Below are 19,486 nucleotides of genomic sequence, written 5' to 3'. Positions count from 1 at the left end.
CTTCTCAGCCAATGTCCCACCCAGTTTCTCTTCCTCTTTTCAATAATATCTAAAATTGATAATTTCTCCCCCATTATTTCTAATATCTTCTCATTCGTTTTCTGCTTCATCCAGCTAATTCTTTCCGTCCTTCTTCACGCCCATATTTTGAAAGCTTCTACTCTATCTTTCATCACTTTTGTGTAATGTTCATGTGTCTGCCTCATACAGTACAATACTTCACACGGAGAATTTTATGAGTCTTTCCCTCTACTCTTTACTTAAGGATCCAGAAAATAGGCTTTCCTTCCTCCTATATGCTTCTTTCTCCATTCCTATCTTTACTATAATTTCACGTTCGCACTTCATATCGTCATTAATAACATTCCCAGATATCGAAAAAATCACTGTTCTACACTCTTTCCTCCTACTTTTATATCTAACACTGACCGCTTGGTTCCAATCACCATGGCTTTTGTCCTTCTAATATTTATTTTCATTCCATATCCTTCACAGCCTTTCCTCAAGATTTTTAACATCTTATTGATTTTCTTTTCAGATTCCAAAACAGGCGCCACATTATCAGCAAACTGTATACAGCTAATCATTCTATATCGTACTGAAATGCCATGTTCTTGCAAGCTCTTTTTCACTATCTCTTCTAGGTAGATATTTAAAAATGTTGGCGAGAGACAGCATCCCTGTCGACTCTTCCTAGTAGTATATAATTTTAACACCTGTAAATTACTTATTAGGTTTTTTGTTTGTTCTTAATTATTAAGTTCATCAAGCTCTTTACGTACATGCATTACCAGCTGAATGTGTTTTATCTTAAAGTTCTATTATTATTTAATTTCTTCTCTTGAAATGAATTCTGAGAAAGCAAAGTTTTCAACTCTTTCTTATCAAATAATACATGGATTTTCATATACGCAACAACCACGGATGTAGAAAGTACTAACAGTATCAATGAAAAAATCACGAAATCGGGCCTGACTAATTGCTTATGAAAATCGGCCTTAATGTCTCTTCTAAATATTTACAGAAAGAGGGGTTAAAAAAAGAAACGAAAAAGGGGAACAAAAATGAAGACCATACCCACAAAAATATCAAATTCGACATTAACACAGTAAGGAGAATTCCTATTTATTGCAGAAAGCCACTACCTTGCTACCTAAATTCGAACATACAGGCCAGAAAGTCCCTTTACACTTGTATTTATTTCATCCTTCAAGACCCCATGTCCTCCTATCCATCCGCTTTAGCAGCTGTGACGTCACAAACTAGAAGGTTTCAAAAGCACACTTGTCCGCAAAGCATCACTGTCCACGTATCGCCTCTTCCTGACATGTGACCCCACAGGGCATTGTCTGGTGTCGTAAGGTCTGGACTTCGAGATGGCCAAAGATAAGGAGTTGGTGAATTTGGGGACCAATGCACCGGGCAGTGAATAATGTGTTAAGGCGTTCACGAATAGCAAGTGTGAAATGAACGGGAGCTCCATCGTGTTGGTAAAAACAGTGTTGTTGATGCCCAAATTCTGCAGCTTTGGAAGGATAATCATTCAACAGCTCGAGATAAGTAACCTGGGTCATGGAACACTCAAAGTAGTACAAACCAAAGATGTGTTGTTCAGTCAGTCCTGAAACATGATGTGTAGAGAATTGTTCTCAATTTCATGATATATAACGGTCTTGTTTTGTCCATATCAAGACGTTCCTATCCGATAAATAGCACATTCATCAGAGAAAAGAACGACTTCAGAGCAGGAATGGTGTGGAAGGCCGCCAACAAGTCCTGCTGCTTCTTACCGGCGGTTTACGTCATCGCCGGTTAATGACCATTAGCCAGAATGCGTGCAACCCTAAGTTCATTTTCCTGTGGAACCGGACTGTGCTCCTTGCAATTCCAAGTTCTGTAGAAAGTTTTGTGGTCGACTTGCAGGGTGAACGCATCACTGCGCACTAACTTCTGCACACGTTTCCTTTCAGGTTGATGGACGGCCAGAACGAGAGGCATCCAAAACACTTCCCAGGAGAAAAGTTTTCTCCCACGTGATCGAAGTCTGACAACTTGGCTCTTACTGAACCATTCACGAAACCTATCCACCACCTGCGGCATGTTTTCGCTGTTGTGCTTCCGTTCATAGACCGACACACTTGCCACTAAGCGCTCTTCCAAAGTGAAGTCACTGGTATCTGCCATTGTTGTTCACCAAACACGGTAAGACGAGACAATCAACTGGTCAAAGTACAGACTTTATTTTCCTCCCTCTGCAAGCAGTCATGTGGCAATCACATGAGAAGCACTATCGCCATATCAATGATCAGAATGGGAGGTTCAAATTTGAAATATCTTAACATTTTACATTGTTACACACATTTGGTTCAGGTGTAAAGGGACTTTCTGGCCACCCTATAGAGCATGGTATTAATGTAGAGTTCGACCGGAAGAATTTGTTAACATGGTAACAGCAGAAGGAATGTCATCTCCTTCTGTGTCAAAGTATTGTGAACAGCCAAGTGCATTTATATATACAAGGAACTTCATTATGTAAAAAGATATACCCTAAGATTTAATTCATGAACGTGCAGGAGTGGGGTTAGTTATATCCTTACCTCAATTTTATTTTGGCAGTAGCTGATGAAAGTTGACTGTCTATTTCTTCTTCTTCTGGGATTTCTGAAATTTTAAACCTGCAGTAATCCTTCTCCTGTAATTTGCCACTATACACTGGGGCACACAACGGAACACGCTTCTCATGTCCAATGACTCCTCTTTCCACTGAATGTATTTGGTTACTGCCATTCTCATCACTGCCTCCAAATGACTCCACAGTTGACATTGTGCACATTCCACTATCGATCGTTCCTTGTGTAAGCCAGCTCTAAGAGGAAAGATCTCAAGTAGTTCATCCAAATAAAATAAAAATTCAGAATCAGCAATTAAGACTCAAAATGACAACGATACTTTGTGTCGATTATTTTGCGTGCATGATGTGTTACATCTATGTGAATAGTGTAGTATTATGTATGATTTCCGTTTTATTTATTTAATGAAATGAGGGAAAAACACCTTTTCTACATAAATCTTCTTGCATTTGTTTGTTATGGCTTAGAAAAGATCTTTTTATACAAGAATCATGAGTCGCAAACCACATTGTTACATTAGACATTTCCAGAATTATCAGTGGTCATATGGTTATTTTGTCCACGCTCAACTTGCCTTCTTGCTTGCAGCAGGATGCGAATTATGTTTCTAAGTTATATTTTGTCACCCCACCAGACTTGGGTATAATGTGACTTTGCTTTTATTCCTATATTTTATGAAGAAGGCCCGACTTGGCTGTGGCATACAAGCGATCTTAAGGAGCGACAGACTGCTTTCACATCGAAGTGTATGCAGATATAACTTTCAGTGTTGAAAGCCCGATATTTGCACATTTTGCATATTATGAAGATGAAGAGAAAGGGATAAGCCTGGAAACATACAAGATGGTATAACAAAGAATGTGCGGCAGGGATTTACTGTCATAAAAGAAGTGACGTAGATAATAGCACGAAAAAGAACTTCATAAGAAATATGGAGAAGAGAATAGAAGATATATACAGTGAAGAAGAGAAAAAGAAAGAAGACCTAGAAAAGTTTCACAATCTTCTAGAGAAAAATGGTTATAACATTAATATAAAGAAAAGTAGAATCAAAAAGGACAGAAAGGAAGAACAGAGAAAAGAAACAAAGAGAAGAGAAAATGGCATGGGATAGACAGCATTGGAGAAAAGACAGAGATACTAAAGAACTTATTAAGAAAAGGAGGTGTGAACACATACAGAAAAGAAGGAAGAAGAATCCTAGAAATGATTAAGAAAATAAGGATGAAGGAGTAGTGTATGAAGTGAAATGTAGCATGATGTACATTGGAAAAACAGAAAAAAAGCTTAAAGAAACAATAAAACAACATAAGGATGACATGAGACTTAAAAGAGAAAATAACGCGATATATAAACATGTAAAAGAAACAGGACATGATATAGATTGGGAAGGGGTAAAAGGTTTAGAGAAAAAGAGAACAGAACATTAAAAGAAAATGGAAAGAAGCAAAGATTAAGAGAGAGAAAAATTAATGAATTGGCCAAATGAATTGCAAATTCATGAATTATGGGATAGGTTGTTAGACAGAACTGAAGAATAAAAATTCACGGATATTAGAGCCTTTCTATTTCATCTGTGCCCCTTGTGGCGCTGCTGTCGATATGTGATTTCCCGTACCTCCCTCGAAAAAGAAGGAACAAGTTGCTGCGGCCAACATCTTTCAATTGTTGAATGAATCAATAAAAAGATTTATGTACAAAATAGTAACATAAAAGTCTGCTAGAAGAAGAAAAAGTTTGATTTGTCTGAAAATTAGATTTTCTATATTATTTACGTGTTATTACATTCTGTTGTTACTTGTGTTTTTCCCCCATGGTCTTAGCCTTCATATACTCGTGTTGTTCTATTTTTTGAGAAATTAATTGTATTCAAATAATTAAAATGATTTTACAATAGTAACATGAATTTCTCATCATAGTTTCATACTGTTTGTCCCATATCCACATATTTATTTTCGTTTATTATAAATTATTTCTGTACAACAACTTAGAAATAAATATACTTTACATTGTATCCAGCGAAAACAGTTATAGTTGTCAAAGAGGAACTAAACGATCTAGAACAATTTTTTTCTCCTAAATACAAGGTAACATACATTTATTTCTATGTTACTCAATATGTACAATATATTGAGCCTATAGCCAATTCTGTACAATATATTATGTATAATTGCAATAATACTGTAAAATTTATAAACAATTTAATAGTTTACAGAAACAGAGCTCGTGTATAAGTAGGAAATACTACAAAAGAATAGCTTTTCTGTTTATACATCACGCATCCTGTAAATAGTTTCAGACAATTTCCGATGAACGGTCAACGATTTCTTTGTCGTTTTATCATATTAATTGTTTCTTTTGACAAAGGACTCCGAAATATCACTTAGGCATCAAAGATTTCACGGAATAATAAGTACTATTCTTTGTTAGTTCAAAGTACATTGCTGCGGCGCAATATACAAAGTACGTCTGTTTCACCACTTTTAAGATTTTATCTTCGAAAGAAAAAATAAATAAAATTAAAAAAATTAGAATCCCGTAAAATTTCCTGTGTGCGAAATAGAGCTTTATTTTTTCATTTATAACTTACCTGAGATGATGATTTATTCTGTGTTCTTTTCATGAACGGATGATCTAATATCGCTGACAATTTTATTCTTTCAATAGGGTTCTTTTTCAATAAACTATCTATTAAATCTTTGGCGTCAGTGGACAAATGGTCCGGAACCTGTAAACAAATATATTTTTTAACATAAACACAATATTTTCAATGACTGAATTTTGTAGGCTACTAATAAAACACCAACCCTCCAAAACATAAAACAATATAAATTGTAAATATTCCTATTAAATATTCTGAAATTTCGCGATGCAAATTTACTCAAAATCGCTGTGAATTGTAGCAGCAGAAATGGTATGATTTTGATGTTTCTGTGCAATAATTAAAATAATATTCTACTTTATCATTAAATTTTATGACAAAAAGGTGGCACTGGATGTAACAGTTGCATCCGACTTAGTCCTTAAAAGAAGTTATAATTTACACCAGCATATCAAATCAATACCCTCAAGTAAATATTTTAGGTACTAGTTGCTCAAACGAAAATATAACACTCAACATTCCGTCAAAAGCTTTTCTAATCTGTAAATTCTGTACCTCACGCTTTACTTGGTCTGAACATAGGACTTCTACTTCAAGGAAATAAATGGTAGCAGCAATTATATATGATTTTCTATAAAAATAAATATCAAACAAATAAATGTATTAGATTCAATCTCTCTTCGAAAAATAAAGTTAATGCAAATGCTATTGAATACGATTTTGTTTGCTACACTTAATCCAAGGGATATATACTACAACTACATATAAACACCTACCTCATAATCTGCCATAACAACTTTCGTAAGTGTACTTTTAACTGCATCCGTATCAAATGGAGGCCGACCAACAAGAAGAGTATACAACATACAGCCTAATCCCCAAACATCGGCCTCTAAACCATGAGAGCTTCGTGTTGCTACCTATGAGGAGATAAACGTTTCTTCAAATTAGTGACTACCTCGAAAATACGACAAATATATGTGGCTAAATATACAGGACCTGGACAAGGAATCAGCTATAACTTGCGTTATTGCTTTATTCATTTATTTTTAACCAGCTTAGTTTTCTATTAGATAATTACCCATTAAGATCCATTTATTTTGTTTTATTTCTTTAGGTAAAAACGTTTCTGGGAAGAGATACATCACTTCAAATATTCTATATGAGTAAAAAGAAAAGTTTGAAACATTTTTATTACCTATAAATCTATCTTAACGGGGTTCATGGAATATCGCGTGTATTTTTAATTGTTATTAAGTTCCCTTGTGGTTAAGCGGTTGGCGTACACGACTGTGTCGTGGGAGACCCGGCGGAAGCTCATGTGGTTCGGATCACATTAAGCTGTACGGTCACGTCCCATAGCCTCACTGTTAAAAGGGACGCTAAACTCAAAATCAAAACAAAGCAAATTTAATTATGATGATTTTCCTTCGAAAGGGAACTGCTATAGGTGGTAATTTGAACGAACTTACATAGCTTATTATTTTTACTTTTAGAAAGTCACGTTTTTGCAACAAACAAACAAACAAAAAAGAAAAAACTCCATGTTTAATGGCACATTACACGTCTGGCATTGTTTTCACACAATACGCTTTCTCTATTTGCTTTCCAGTATTATTTCTAGAAAATGCCGAATGGGACCTTATTCCGGTAAAACACTTTTAAGTGCAAGTGGTCGCCTTTGTGGAAAGGTGTAAGATTCCTCGAATTGTGACAGTGTGCTCTAAGTTAGGTATCTACACTATTATTCTGCGAAACAGAAGAAATGTAAGGTTCAGTCAAATTTTAAGTTGCAAACGTATTCACAATTACAATAGCACTTACAAGAATGGGATAGTACCCCTTTTCGCTTCTGATTAATATTCCTTATTTCTATATACCTTCCAATACAAGATATTGACTCCATCCATGCTCTTTCAGTAACTGTGAAGCTAGGGCTTGGGTAGCACAATTCCTTGCTCCACACTAGAGTATTTTTTGTAAGTAGCAGTCACGAACACAGTTTTGTAGTTGTTTAATATTTCATATATAAATTAGAATTTTCAAAAATAATAAAAAGAGATTAATTTCACTCATCAGATCTACAATTATGGGATTTTTCTCTAATTTAGTTATTTTTTCTCTAGTAGACTGAAATAGGAGGAAGGGACAGAATCCTGCCGAATATTTAGTTTAGATGGCCAACACAGAAGAAAACTTGAATAACATAGAAATAAAGCTGTCTCGATGGAATCAAATTCCAAGTTGTGACCAACTTGTGATATGTAATATTTGAGAGTACCATGAGTACTATATAATATTTGTCTTTTGTGAAACAAATCTGCGTGCAACTTAGAGATATGATCAAGCTAAAAGGTTTACTGTATCTCTTTCTACTTGTGGTTTTGATTCGTGTAATATTTATTTTGCTGATTTTCTGACTATGGGCATACATACAGATTCAGAAAGCTTAAATTGTGATACAACACATATATGTCAATTCCGAAAACAATCTATAGAGTGACTCCAGTATTACTACTTTCGAATTTTATATTTACAATATAGTATCAATCAGTATATTTTCGACATATTTCGGGTAAACTCTACTTTTCTCTACAGATTTAACTTATTCTCTCAAATTACACTTTCACTTATCATGCAACAGAAAAACAAGTTGCTTGGGTTCAAAAAATGTTCTGAGGCAGAAAATTACTAACGGAAAATACGAAGACATTGCTTATGAAAATTTTCTATTTCTTACCTCAGGAGAAATATAATTTGGTGTTCCACACATAGTTAAGTGTTTTTCATCAGGTCTCGCCAACTGAGTAGCAAGTCCAAAATCACCAATTTTCTGAAATAAAAACGAACATGAATGTTGTATTTGTATAAATAAAAACATCTAGCTGCACCACGAAATACACATCTTATAAAAGATTTAAAGTATGTATTCTGCGAAGTAACTGGAACTTCATATGTGGCGGAATAACTCCATATACCCTATCTTTACTAAATATAGTTTCTCATCTAAGTTCTGACAATGCTGATAGCTGTCAGAAAAAATTCGATGTTTAACATAATTTTTAAGCAATCTATAATAACCTGGAGGGAAAAAAAAGTGAGTACCTTTTGAGTCTATTACAAAATTTTCGTTCGTTAAGTTTGTTAACTCTAGGTTTGTGATAGTTATGTCTAACTTTTGAAAACTGTGTCTATAACGTTGTAGAATACGCTAAGTTTCTCCATGTTGGTGACTTCAGCATTATTTTAACTTACCTACAAATAATAATAATATAAACATATGATGTGAGCATAACTTTACAGAACATTCTTTGCAAAATTTTCCCTGTTCTAGACTAATGAAGTTTAAATTAATATTAATGAAGAAGTATTTGCTCGCACTGGCGTTTACTTATATCTTTAATTCTTTTTAGGTCAACTGTATCATATTTGATGTAAAACGAATTAGGTATATGATCAGAATATCCTAACTTGGATCGGATAAATGAGTTACATAATTTCTGGAAATATTTCGTTCCCCCAAATTCACGATTGATTCTTACCGTAAACTCTTAAATTCCTACACGCTGTCATTACCATATTAGGAATACATGCATTGAATGTCAACTCTAGTTATACAAGGCACCAATATTACGTGAATGATACTGAGAAAAGAACAATTTTGGTCTATAATGTATGGAAAATAAATTAAATGTTCGCGTTTTATAGCTTTCCAAAATTAGACTTTGAAGGAATGAAAGTTATTCAATGTATGTGTTTTAGTGTTTCGTTTAGACTTAAAACACAAGCCCGGCCCAACTTCCTTCCTAGGCTGTGTTCATACTACATGAATTCGAACTCTGCAAAGAATCACCTTTTAATAAATAAAGAACTAATATTAATAATAACTAGGAATGCAATGGATATACCCGATTGCAATAAAATGAGCTGAGCGAGCTTAAACTACGTAATCAGGAAGCGTTTTTCGGTGATTATTCCTCGATGGTACATCGGATTTTTGATTTCGACCTATTTTGTCACTCAGCACGACATACTCTATCAGCGTGCTAAGTTTGGTTGAGATCGGCCAAACGGTCTAGGAGGAAGCGTTTTTCGGTGATTATTCCTCGATGGTACATCGGATTTTGATTTCGACCTATGTTGTCACTCAGCACGACATACTCTATCAGCGTGCTAAGTTTGGTTGAGATCGGCCAAACGGTCTAGGAGGAAGCGTTCTTCGGTGATTATTCCTCGATGGTACATCAGATTTTTGATTTCGACTTATGTTGTCACTCAGCACGACATACTCTATCAGCGTGCTAAGTTTGGTTGAGATCGGCCAAACGGTCTAGGAGGAGTTCGCGGACAACCAAACGGCTAACCCGAGTATAAGAGCTTCGCTTCGCTCAGCTCAATAAAATAAATACTGAATGACAAATGCACATGTGTGTCACTGCAATCAATATTTTGTGCTTCTTCGTCTGCCATATTCAATTAAAATGAACGAAATAACTGTACTCTGTGTAGAAAGAAGCCTCCGTACATCAAATTTCGTTTCCTTAGGTCCAGTGGTTCTAAACAAATATCATACTAAAATATTTCACCTCTCCCATCCAGAGTTCTATATGATAAACACTACCCCTAATGATGACATGTCATAATACCGAAAATCAAAATAGTTTTGGCGAAGGATTCAGTTTACAACATGAATTTTCATTTTTATATAAGAGTAGCAAATGCACCCACGATCGACAGCAGTCTGTAATTCTGCTCTTCCCCTAACTCTACGCGACGCCCGTATATCATAGTTATGCTGGTGAATGATTGCTTCATATTCTCTGGAATAAGAAGCCCCGAATACCAAATTTCTTATTCTTATGTCTCGTGGTTGGAAAGTTACATCCTGTGGATAAAAAGCAGTGCCTGTTGTTTTCAAACTCTTACAAATCGAGTGTTTTACAAACGCTTTCTCAGCAAACACGCAACAATTATCAGTAACAATCCTACCACACTTTATCTCCTTTGGTCAACTGTTTCCGAAGATACAGTGATTAACCAGTGGTATTTTACAATTACAGTATACGTTAGGCGAAAACATTAAATCTAGGTATAAATTTAAGATAAAATTATTAAAAATGTATTCAATCATATGTCTCGTCAATTATTTCGAAGCTTTTTGTTGGTAAAACACAGCTTTTCTCAAAATTTCCGTTTTTCAGCTCATGTCTACAAACTCTCACGTCCGGAAGTTGAACCAGGGATTCCTCGGACTTGATATGAGAGTTCTATTACTAAAACTAAACCACTGTGTCCCTACTTAAGACGAATCTTTTAAGATTACTATCAAATATCTTTGCCGAAGAATTACCTGTGATTCTACTTAGTGGCAAATTATAAAATAATACTTACCACGTGCATATCCTTTGTTAGTAAAAGATTGGACAAGGTCATATCTCTATGAAGTATATTCCTTGAATGTAGATACAGCAACCCTTCTACAACTTGTTTCAAAATATGACTTGCTGTAAGACAAAATAACAAAATCGTCACAACAAAACCGAAGCATCAATTATTTCTGAACGTCTATCTTTTTAAGGGGATATAGATATCTGTCTACCTGTATTGCATCAATAAATGGTAGAAATTGTTTAATATTAAATATATTTCAAGAAAATAGCGTTAACGATCTTAAAATGTAAATTATCTAGACAGAAATAACGACATACCGGTACATAACTCGAACTATATCAAAAGAACCTTACTAACCTTCATCTTCCGTTAAAATTTTTTTGTTATTCTTCAAGTATCTCTGAAGTTCTCCATTATGGCAGAGTTCCAACACTAAATAAACATAGTTTGCATCTTCAAAGCATGTATACAATTCCAAGATGGATGGATGTTTTAAACGAGAATGAATTGCTACTTCTTGTCTAACTCTCCCAACCATACCGGCGGACTGCATCAACTTCTTGTCAATCTGCAACATAGTCAGCGAATAAGTAAATTTGAATCAACTAACAATTAAACATGTGAAGAATATTTGCTTTAAATTGTTCAAATTTTCAGTGGCGTCTTCAATACCCATATTAAGCAACTGATCTTTCGCTAGTATCTTTCCCAATAAATTAGCCAATTAGAATATATCAGTCATATTTTAAATTAAATAATTTACCTCTGAGATACAATAAAATAAACTATAGAAAAATCCTGCTTCATAACGAATATTTATATTAGCACAAACATCCTTTCACATTTATAAAGTTTACTTTGGGAGAGGTTTTCCAAACAATCGTTTTCAGTTATACTATTAAGCTTCATTCGTGGTATGCAGGGTTTATGTAAGCATTTAACCCTTAAAATGATAAGGTGAGTCCATTGGACACATCTCAGACAATAAATTAATTTCAGTAGTTTACTATGAGCACTATAGGTGCCACCATCAATATATGATCCCACTAGCATATATTGAATGCAACTACGGGTTAATTCTATTAACTGGATCATTAGTTTTCTTAATAATATATATATATATTTTTTTTTTCAAAAATGAAACACAAAATGATGAGTTCAATGAACTCAATATTATAGATGAACATAGTTTCTCATGTGTACATTTTTGTTTATTATCATCGAAGAACTCAAGGTAATAAGCATACAGTTCTTGATACATGTGGAAAGTTTGTTACGTAAAAATAGGCCTAAAATTCAAAATGGTACAGGAAAAACAATTGGAGTCCAATGAACTCACCTCATCATTTTGTGTTTGTGTTACAAAAAAGGCTTATCATTTTAAGAGTTAAGTATAAAGCGAAAGTTCTCTACTTCTTCATTTTCAAGAAGATAACGAAATAACAAAATAATACGCTAAAGAAAACACGAAAATGCTAAAAGCTTTATTTTTTTCTATTCTTGCAGAAGTGCTTAAAAAAATAAGATTGCAGTGCTTCAGTTTAATTTCTGTAACCTATGACAGTCAACCCTGTTATTCACCATTATAATTCCTCGTTCATCTTTATCTCTATTACTATGATCACTTATTATGCACTTAGAAAAAAGATTTAATATAAAAAATCTTGACTGTTCCGATGTTAAATTTCTTATTTCTATTATCGTGGTTTCAGAATTAATTAATTTCAAAAAATACCCGAAAATATAAAAACAAATATATAATATTAATATAATAGAATGAAGAAAAAACAAATACTTGCCATTTTAATTGCCACTTCTGTTTCTGACTTCCGACATTTTGCTTGATAAACATTGGCAAAGCCTCCTTTTCCCAGTAACCTGCTAACCTCATAGTCCTACCAGAATGATTCAAACATTATTACTTACTTAAATATACAAATACAGTAAAAATTATTGATCGAAAAAAGTCTTATAAAAAATATCAACTTTAATTTTTTTCTTTTAATAGAAAAGAAGCATTACAATTTTCATCTTATATCAATCTAGTACTAACGAATTATGAAATAAACGGACTGATCTTTTTCGAACTATTTCTTACCACTGAGAAAATTGTATGAGATCGAATAAGATATAGGGAGTGAATATATGAGGTGTTCCGGGTAGTAAGGTCGAACTTAGTAAAACATTCCTATATCAATCAGTTAAACGCATCATATTTCTTCGCAGAAATGGATAATTTGGGCACTAAATGATAGTCTGATCTACTAGAAATCCTATAAGAATCATCCACTAATTAAATGAAAAAAGCCTGTTAAAAAAAAAAAACTGCCTCAAAATAGAGGCCACTAAGGGTGGCACTTCTAGTGCCATTTTTTGTGCAGTTTTCAGTAGAACATTAGAATGCTCTTTCTCTGAAACAGTTTAAGATATTTTGCTGTTTTTTTCTAATATTTTATTTGAAAGATTAATAATGATTCACTGATTCAAATTATATCCTCCGTTTGGAAATATATGTCCAAGTTCCTCATGCTGTAGCCTTCTGAATTTCTTTTGATCAAACAAATAAAAATTGATTTTTCAAAAATACCAATCCCAAAATTATGATTTAACTGTTCATCAGTACCATACAGTGTTAAATTCCTTGAAAAAAAGGAAGAAAGAAAAAAAACTTCAGATTGAGAATAAGAGTGTTTATTTCAGGACTGTTTTAAAGTCAAGATGACTGTTTCTAGTGATGACTTTCCGTGTTCTAAAGGCTTCCACAGAATATCAACAATGGTTCTAACTGAACAAGATGTCCACCGTAGTGTGGATGATCACGATCTTGTATCTATAAAAGAATTACATTTCCTGAATCAGGCAGCTATAGAGGTTGGTATTGGAGCTGTTACAAAACTATGGTCTGTGGAGTCAAGTCGTAAGCTGTGTGTATCAAGGAAAGCACAACGAAATTACTCCAGCTGTATGTGAGTACACCGAATGAAAACTAACCAAACTCTTCAAAGTAAAAATTTCATCTTCACAAGAAAATAAATCAAAAGAAGCTTGTGCAACTTTCCGGGAATTTATATCAAAACATCAATTCGGTTGTAGAAACACGTGAATTCTACAATGAGAGGTGCAAATTCTAATAATTATCCCAGTACCCCTTTTAAAGGAACAAATATTGCACCACATTCCTCTGCAACAAAATACATGGTGGAAAAAACAAGAAATATGAGGCCTGCAAAAGGAAGTGTTTGGAAAACAGGATCCCTATTGTGGTCATCTTGTGAATGAAGCACATGTTCAAACTGCACAGTGATTTTATCTGGAAGATACATAGGACTGTTTTTGCCAGAATACCGACAAGAAAGGCACTATTACTATAACAGGTGCACAAGAAAAAGTTGTGAAAATGAAAAGACACATGAGCCGCAGTATTAAAGAAACTTATAGGAAAGAACATTCAGTATTTCACATTGCAAGATCAAAATTGCATGCACAACGATCTAAGTTCCACACCAACCTACAGATATTTGTTTATATGTGATTGTGCCAATTTTGAACTTTGTGTGGTAAATTTGAAGAATGAACTTTGCGTGGTAAAAATGAAGAACTGACATTTGCCATTGATACCTTTATTGTAGAAACTTGGGAAATGGACAGTGAAAGAAGTAACACTCCAACATCTGAAGAAATTTCAACACATCATTGCAAAATTGAAGGGACGTGTAGAGGCAGCACAGCTGTGTTTATTGATTTACTGTGATTTTGCTGAGACCTTGTTTGTGATTCTGCTACAAGAATTGCAAGAGCATCACTTAAGTAATGACCAAGTTTCAGTTTTTAGAGGAGCCACATATTTTCAAAAACCATACGTGTAGCCGTTATAAGTAACGACAGAGGACATGATTCAGCACATGCATTGTTGGCAATACGCTAAATTCTTCAACATCTGCAATCACAGGCAGAAAAGATCATCATTATCTCTGATGGTGCTCGCAGCCACTTCAAAAATTGTTATCAACTGTCTGAAGAATTCCGCCAGCAGAAAATGGAGAAGAATGGTCTAACCAAACTATCTCTGTGAAACGAATTCAGAAATTACATATCTGGACTCAAAATGATGGGAAACTTATATCGCACAAACTTTAAATAGCAACAAAGAAGAAATGTCATTTATTCAAGATCTCAGAAACGGCAGAATATTTAGATTCACAACCAACAAAGAGGGATTTTGTAACGTGTATGTATAACTGTGACTGGTGGCTTGCGGAGGTTGTAGATATCAGTTGTGAGCTAAATGAAATCGTCGTGAAATTTTATGTTACCACATGGACAGGCTCCTGGATATAGATTTCCAGCTGCAGCCCCCACCACCACAGCTCACTTCCAATTCGTGACGTTTTAAAGATTGTGGGTGTCCCAGTTCCTATTGGTTCAACAGGAAGGCATCACCCAATATCAAAGGAAAATACTCATGCAACTGAACGTATTTTTAGTTAATTAAACTTCTATCTTCAGTTCTAAGTAGAATCCACAAAAGTAGTTTGCTTTGGATATGATTTAGGACTTGTATATATATTTTGGAAGCTTTAATATGTTTGAAAGCTGTGCCTGTTACTTATCAATTAAAATGTTATATCAAATAAAACTAGATTTTGATTCCATGAGATAAATATGTAAGAATGTGGTAACGGAAACTGTTTAATGTATGGTAATTTTTTTTAACTGCTTATAAATCCTGTTCAACTCAAGTGGAAGTTTTTCTTTTCAGAACATCTAGTACTGTCCAGCAGTTTCTGGGATTGGCATTTTCAATAAATAAATAAATAAACAATCAGAAGTCGACAGCAGGAAAACTTGAACACTTTCCAAACTGAGGATTCATTTTAATCAGTAAATTATTATCTTTCAAACAAAAAGCAATAAAATATTTTGAACAGAGATGAGTATTTTAATATTTTGCAGAAATTCACGAGTGAGAAATGGCGACCGAGATGCCATCTTTGGCAACCTGTCTCTCGGTCCTGGATTTTTTTTTTTTTTTTTTTTTTTTGACAAAACAAAAAAATATAAGTGTCCCTTACTTTGTCCTGAATTTTTACACCTGTTGAATTCATTGAAACAATCAAGGTAAAATTTTTTTCTTCGCCTACATGAATTGACGTGGATTACAAAATAAATAAAAAGTTACCTGTGTCATGTTATCATAGTAGGCAGATGAGAGGACCAGGTTCATTAGTACGTACAATAAGAAAATAATTTGTTCAAATGTATCTATTTTAAGAAGTATAGTTGTAATGACTTTCATAGTTACTTAGTAAACCTGATTTACTGAATGGAACAGGGACTTCAAGCAAATATCTTTTAGCACCACATGATCATACTCCGAGGATAAACGAGAAGGCGATGATGGTAATAAACGAATTGGTGGAGTGAAGAAAGTGGAAAGTCCCGTTGGTGAGGGCTAGGATCGAATCTGTGACCCCAGACACCAGAGGTGATCGATACCACTAAGTCACCGCAGCCCCCAAACCTATGATTGGAGTAACTTTCAATAATTCATGAGATAATGACAGTATTTTGACGCAGATCTTGAGTTAACACAAAAATTCCACAATAATTTTTATTGTAATACTTATATTGTATGTTCATTATGTAACACTGATTTATAAAAATGAAATTAAATTTCTAGTTTAACGACTGACGATTATGCGTCGAGGTTACGGGAGACGGTGATTATGATAATGAACAAAATAAAGAAACTGAAAGGAAACCCACGCACACAGTGTTTGTCCACAAACAAATCCACTTGGTGATCAAACCAGGGACTCTACGCACCAGAGGTGAACACTCTACCACTAAGGCACCGCGAATTTTGCGATCGCTCTGGAGGCGGTCCGGATCAAAATATGTTAATAACATTTTATTATGGCTGATTTGGATTGCTGGTTTTCCGATGGAAAAAACTGGGAACACTTTTCCCGAATGCATGGACACTTGACATATGTGTAAGTTATCATTAAAAACCCTGATTTATTTTAAAGAGAACGCTGTACAAACAACGGAATTAAAAGTTAATTAGGGTACGAGCAGAATCTTAAATTCTCATTTTCGATCTTTCAAATTTGTGTATACATATAGTTAGAAAGTATTTTTTATTGCCATACTACATAATAAAACTTAGCAAATATACAGCCAAGGACATGTAGGCTAGTATTTTTCGAGATACATTTTGTGTACAAACGTGAACCTGATAGCGCGGTATTGAAGAAAAAAAATTTCTTGGCATTTTTTTCCAAATTCCTTTGTGATTTTATAGATTGTGATGGCACATGACAATGATGCCACTAAAAAATCTGATTCGTTTTAAGAACAATGATTCTACTTACCATAAATCTAAGATAATTACGTACGAGCAGGAGTTTCCTATGTAGAAGTCGATAATTTCCTTATAAACCCACTATATTAGACATGTTGGTTTCAATTAACGAGTCTATTTACATATTAAAGAAAATCGAAAAGATTTATTTTCTACACGAGTGTGTATCTAAAGATAAACAGAACATTTTCAATGTATATTCTATTATGTTAATAAATTTTATGCACTCGAGTCTATTGACTAGCCTTTGGCTAGCTGGGGCTCCGCCCCCAGATCCCCGAGTTTCTTCGGCCTACGGCCTCGCCTCTGTTATATGTAAGCCTTTGCATCAAGAGTGAATTTTGTGCATTTCCTCTTAACATTTTCTGAATTTGGCTCAGCTCGGGGCTTCGCTCCCTGACCCCCGCGTATACTCAGCCTACGGACTCGCACCTCTTAAACCCATACTTTTACAAAATTTCAAGTTTCTTTTCCTATTTCAACTATCTAAAATATAAGATTTTGTATCCCAAGAAAAAGCCCATTTAAATAACATGGAAATTTCTTCATCATCCCATTAGACCCCTGAAAAATTAAAATATTCACTTTTGGCAATTTTTCTGTGGATTAGTCTCGGAAGGCAACAATCATGAAAAATTTCAACTTTCCACATCCACCGGAAGCACCCCTTTATTTTATGTCAGTTCATGTAGTTTTATATATAGTTAGGATTGTAACCGCGATATCGATCTTGATAAAACTTAGCAATTTGTTCATAATACTTTAGAAAATATTTTACGCGTAACGATTCTAATTTTTAGAATGTGTGTGTGTGTGTGTCATATTAAATTGATGTTTCATCAGTTTGCTGTTAGGAAAAATTAGAAACGTAATACATTCTTACCTAAATTTATTATGCTATGGTATGTTTTATCAATTGTATTATACTATTCTCTCTAAAAGAGTTTCTGCTCCTTTAAATCATATTATATATTTCTTTCACTTTTGTCTTCGTGTTCAATGATAAGTTTCTGTATATTTAAAAAGTGAAATAAGTGAACGGAATATACATGAATTCTAAACATGAGTATCGTGGACGCAGCGAACAAAGGTAACACATGAGATATTTCGGTGTATATATGTATATATTGAAAGTTTGAGCGAATTCATTCTGATGTGTAAATAATAATAATAATAATAATAATAATAATAATAATAATAATAATAATAATAATAATAATAATAATAATAATAATAACAGAGTATTTGTTCGCTAAACTTATGTGTCGAGTCAAACATGTCGGAACCCACCGAAGGAATATTCCCCGTACGTCGCTGGATGTGGTCGTCCTGTTGAAAGTAAAATTTTAATAAAGACATTTGAGAGCACTGTTCCACAGTAAGTTTTTCATATTCGGCTAACTAAATGAAATCCCGTACACCAGCTCCTTCATAATTTCATGAATTAATTTCTCTGTAATTTCCTTTCAACTGACCCTTTTCTTCCTTCTCCATCTACTTACCGCGCTAATATTACTATACAGGCTGCAGCAAGAGCTATCTTCCCTGCTGAATCCATGAATTCATACTATATACCTCAAGATATTTCTATGTTGCTATTAAAATATTACTAGCAATTTCAAAGGAATTTTGTGAAAACGTTACTAACAACATTGTTATTCGTATTTTCGTATATTTTAAAATTTCTCATTAGAAACTACTAGCATCTTTTAAACGTAACATTGTTATTTTTTTCGTGTAAATCAGCCTTAACGCATCCATCTACCAAAGCACTTGTGACTGGATGTAGTCTGCTATACTGACGCTTCGAAGCAACATCATGTCTCGACTTGTCTCTTCAATGACCCGTTACACGAGCGTAAACAATATGCATATGAAGTTGTCGTTTGCCATTGCTATTGACATTATGAATTGTGATTATTATATTGGAAACTTTCAATTTTCTAGGAACATTGAATTTCCATAAACTTTTGTTTCAAGTTCTAAATTTATAACGAAATTAACCTGCACCAATATCTGCAATCATCAGTTTTCAGGAGATTGTTCATATATTTATGCAGAATTTTGTAACGGCAGAGAAAATTAAGTTATTTCATAAAATATACTCTTATATGAAAGATACCTATAGTGCAATTGCATATTCGGCAATAACAATAAGCATTATTAAGGTAAAGAACACTCGTTCTAATGAAAAATCGAATTCCAGAAAAAAATATCGTCATTCAGCTGCTCGGAAGCTGAATATCATCAGAGCGTGCTATATCCAGAAAGAAGAACTTCAGGGGCCTAATACAGGAAATAAGAGAAAAACTCTTCAATAATTCCTGCTAGAATGTTAGTCATGCTATGCATAAATGTTGAAAATCTTAAAGAACGGCTATGTCCATCTGTCAGTTTGTCGCCAGGTATCACAGCAAAAACGGTAAGTGATATCAAAAAGCGATCTTTTGCAATCGATTCTGCGTTCCAATAATATGTTCCATCCCCTCCCTTAAC

At 34.1% G+C, this 19,486-nt stretch overlaps 1 protein-coding gene across 2 annotated transcripts in view; it reads right to left on the bottom strand.

The window, feature by feature from the left end:
* Positions 1-19,486, bottom strand: part of SAK (polo like kinase SAK) — an 82,275-nt gene that overhangs the window by 49,639 nt on the left and 13,150 nt on the right. For both annotated transcript variants that reach the window (XM_081751625.1, XM_081751627.1), the window contains exons 2-8: positions 12,423-12,518; positions 10,981-11,191; positions 10,624-10,736; positions 7,973-8,065; positions 6,009-6,152; positions 5,221-5,358; positions 2,598-2,866 (exon numbers count right to left, since the gene is read on the bottom strand). In XM_081751625.1, the coding sequence (XP_081607751.1) occupies positions 2,598-2,866; positions 5,221-5,358; positions 6,009-6,152; positions 7,973-8,065; positions 10,624-10,736; positions 10,981-11,191; positions 12,423-12,518 (1,064 nt within the window). The remainder of the gene's footprint in view (positions 1-2,597; positions 2,867-5,220; positions 5,359-6,008; positions 6,153-7,972; positions 8,066-10,623; positions 10,737-10,980; positions 11,192-12,422; positions 12,519-19,486) is intronic.

This window comes from Thermobia domestica, chromosome 3 (assembly GCF_964235325.1).
Source record: "Thermobia domestica chromosome 3, izTheDome1.hap1.1, whole genome shotgun sequence".
NCBI classification, from domain to species: Eukaryota; Metazoa; Arthropoda; class Insecta; order Zygentoma; family Lepismatidae; genus Thermobia; species Thermobia domestica.
Note: the sequence above shows the minus strand (reverse complement) of the source record. Positions and strands in the feature narration are given on the sequence as shown.